The sequence below is a fragment of the Leptonychotes weddellii genome, chromosome 15 (assembly GCF_054177405.1).
Source record: "Leptonychotes weddellii isolate Sample4059 chromosome 15, ASM5417740v2, whole genome shotgun sequence".
NCBI classification, from domain to species: Eukaryota; Metazoa; Chordata; class Mammalia; order Carnivora; family Phocidae; genus Leptonychotes; species Leptonychotes weddellii.
This window is the reverse complement of record NC_138383.1, coordinates 406,903-407,719: the sequence shown is the minus strand read 5'-3', so window position 1 is coordinate 407,719 and position 817 is coordinate 406,903. Positions and strand designations below refer to the sequence as shown.

The window sequence follows — 817 nt, the reverse complement described above, 5'->3', positions numbered from 1 at the left end:
TTTTTTTTTCCAGGTTCATAATTTATTGTACAAATTGAGTATCACATGATGAGTTGACATTAGCTTCTCCAGGCATGGGAACTTAACAGATGAGGTACAGGTTAAAATTCATTTATGTTGCTTTCACAGCTGGTGTTTTTTTAGACCTTAACTTGAAGTATAAGATCATCAAAGCAATGCCTCCGTATGTGGCCAGTACACAATTCATTCTACCTGTGAGAGTATAAGAGTTGAAATATTTTTTGATACCAGTGAAATGGAATTGAGCATCAGTTTCTGGACCTGCCATGATTTCAATCTTGCAGAAGGCACCAATTCCGCCGGTTGTTATGATCACTTTTCTTTTGGCTGTAAAGCATCCTTTTGGTTTTCCTTTGGGAGGGTCTACTGGTAGAAAATTGCATCATTAGAAATAAAAGCAAATGGTCTTCACTCTGAATAATGTCTTAAAAGTTCCAAGTGTTAAGCCCCACTGAGTGTATGAACTTATGAAATTATGACCCTCTGGCTTTCATGCCGGTTCTCCGTGATGGGGTGGCTGGTGTGAGGGTCTGGCCCTCTCCTGTTTCCGAGCCCCTGCATCTTTCCCAGACAGTCCCTTAGTCTGTTTGGCTCCCTACCGTGTTGCCGCCCTTCCTACCCTCTTCTATGTGGCCTCTTCTCTAGATTTAGCTGTGGAGAGTCTGTTCTGCCAGTCTTCAGGTCATTTTCTGGGTTGTTTACATAGATGTGGTTTATTTAGCTGCGGGATGAGGTGAGCCTAAGGTCATCCTAATCCACCATCTTCCTGAATAATGTCTTTATTTCATTTTAATTC

General features: G+C 41.6%; 1 protein-coding gene across 1 annotated transcript; it reads right to left on the bottom strand.

Annotated features, from left to right (window-relative positions):
* On the bottom strand, positions 1-346 carry LOC102735447 (ATP synthase F(0) complex subunit k, mitochondrial). Its single transcript, XM_006751404.3, has one exon. It carries the CDS (start codon positions 287-289, stop codon positions 113-115), a length of 177 nt encoding a protein of 58 aa, XP_006751467.1. The 5' UTR covers positions 290-346; the 3' UTR covers positions 1-112.
* Positions 347-817: the final 471 nt, after the last annotated feature.

Excerpts from the sequence above, each read along its gene's own strand:
- LOC102735447 (XM_006751404.3), bottom strand. The coding sequence starts at position 289 with ATGGCAGGTCCAGAAACTGATGCTCAATTCCATTTCACTGGTATCAAA.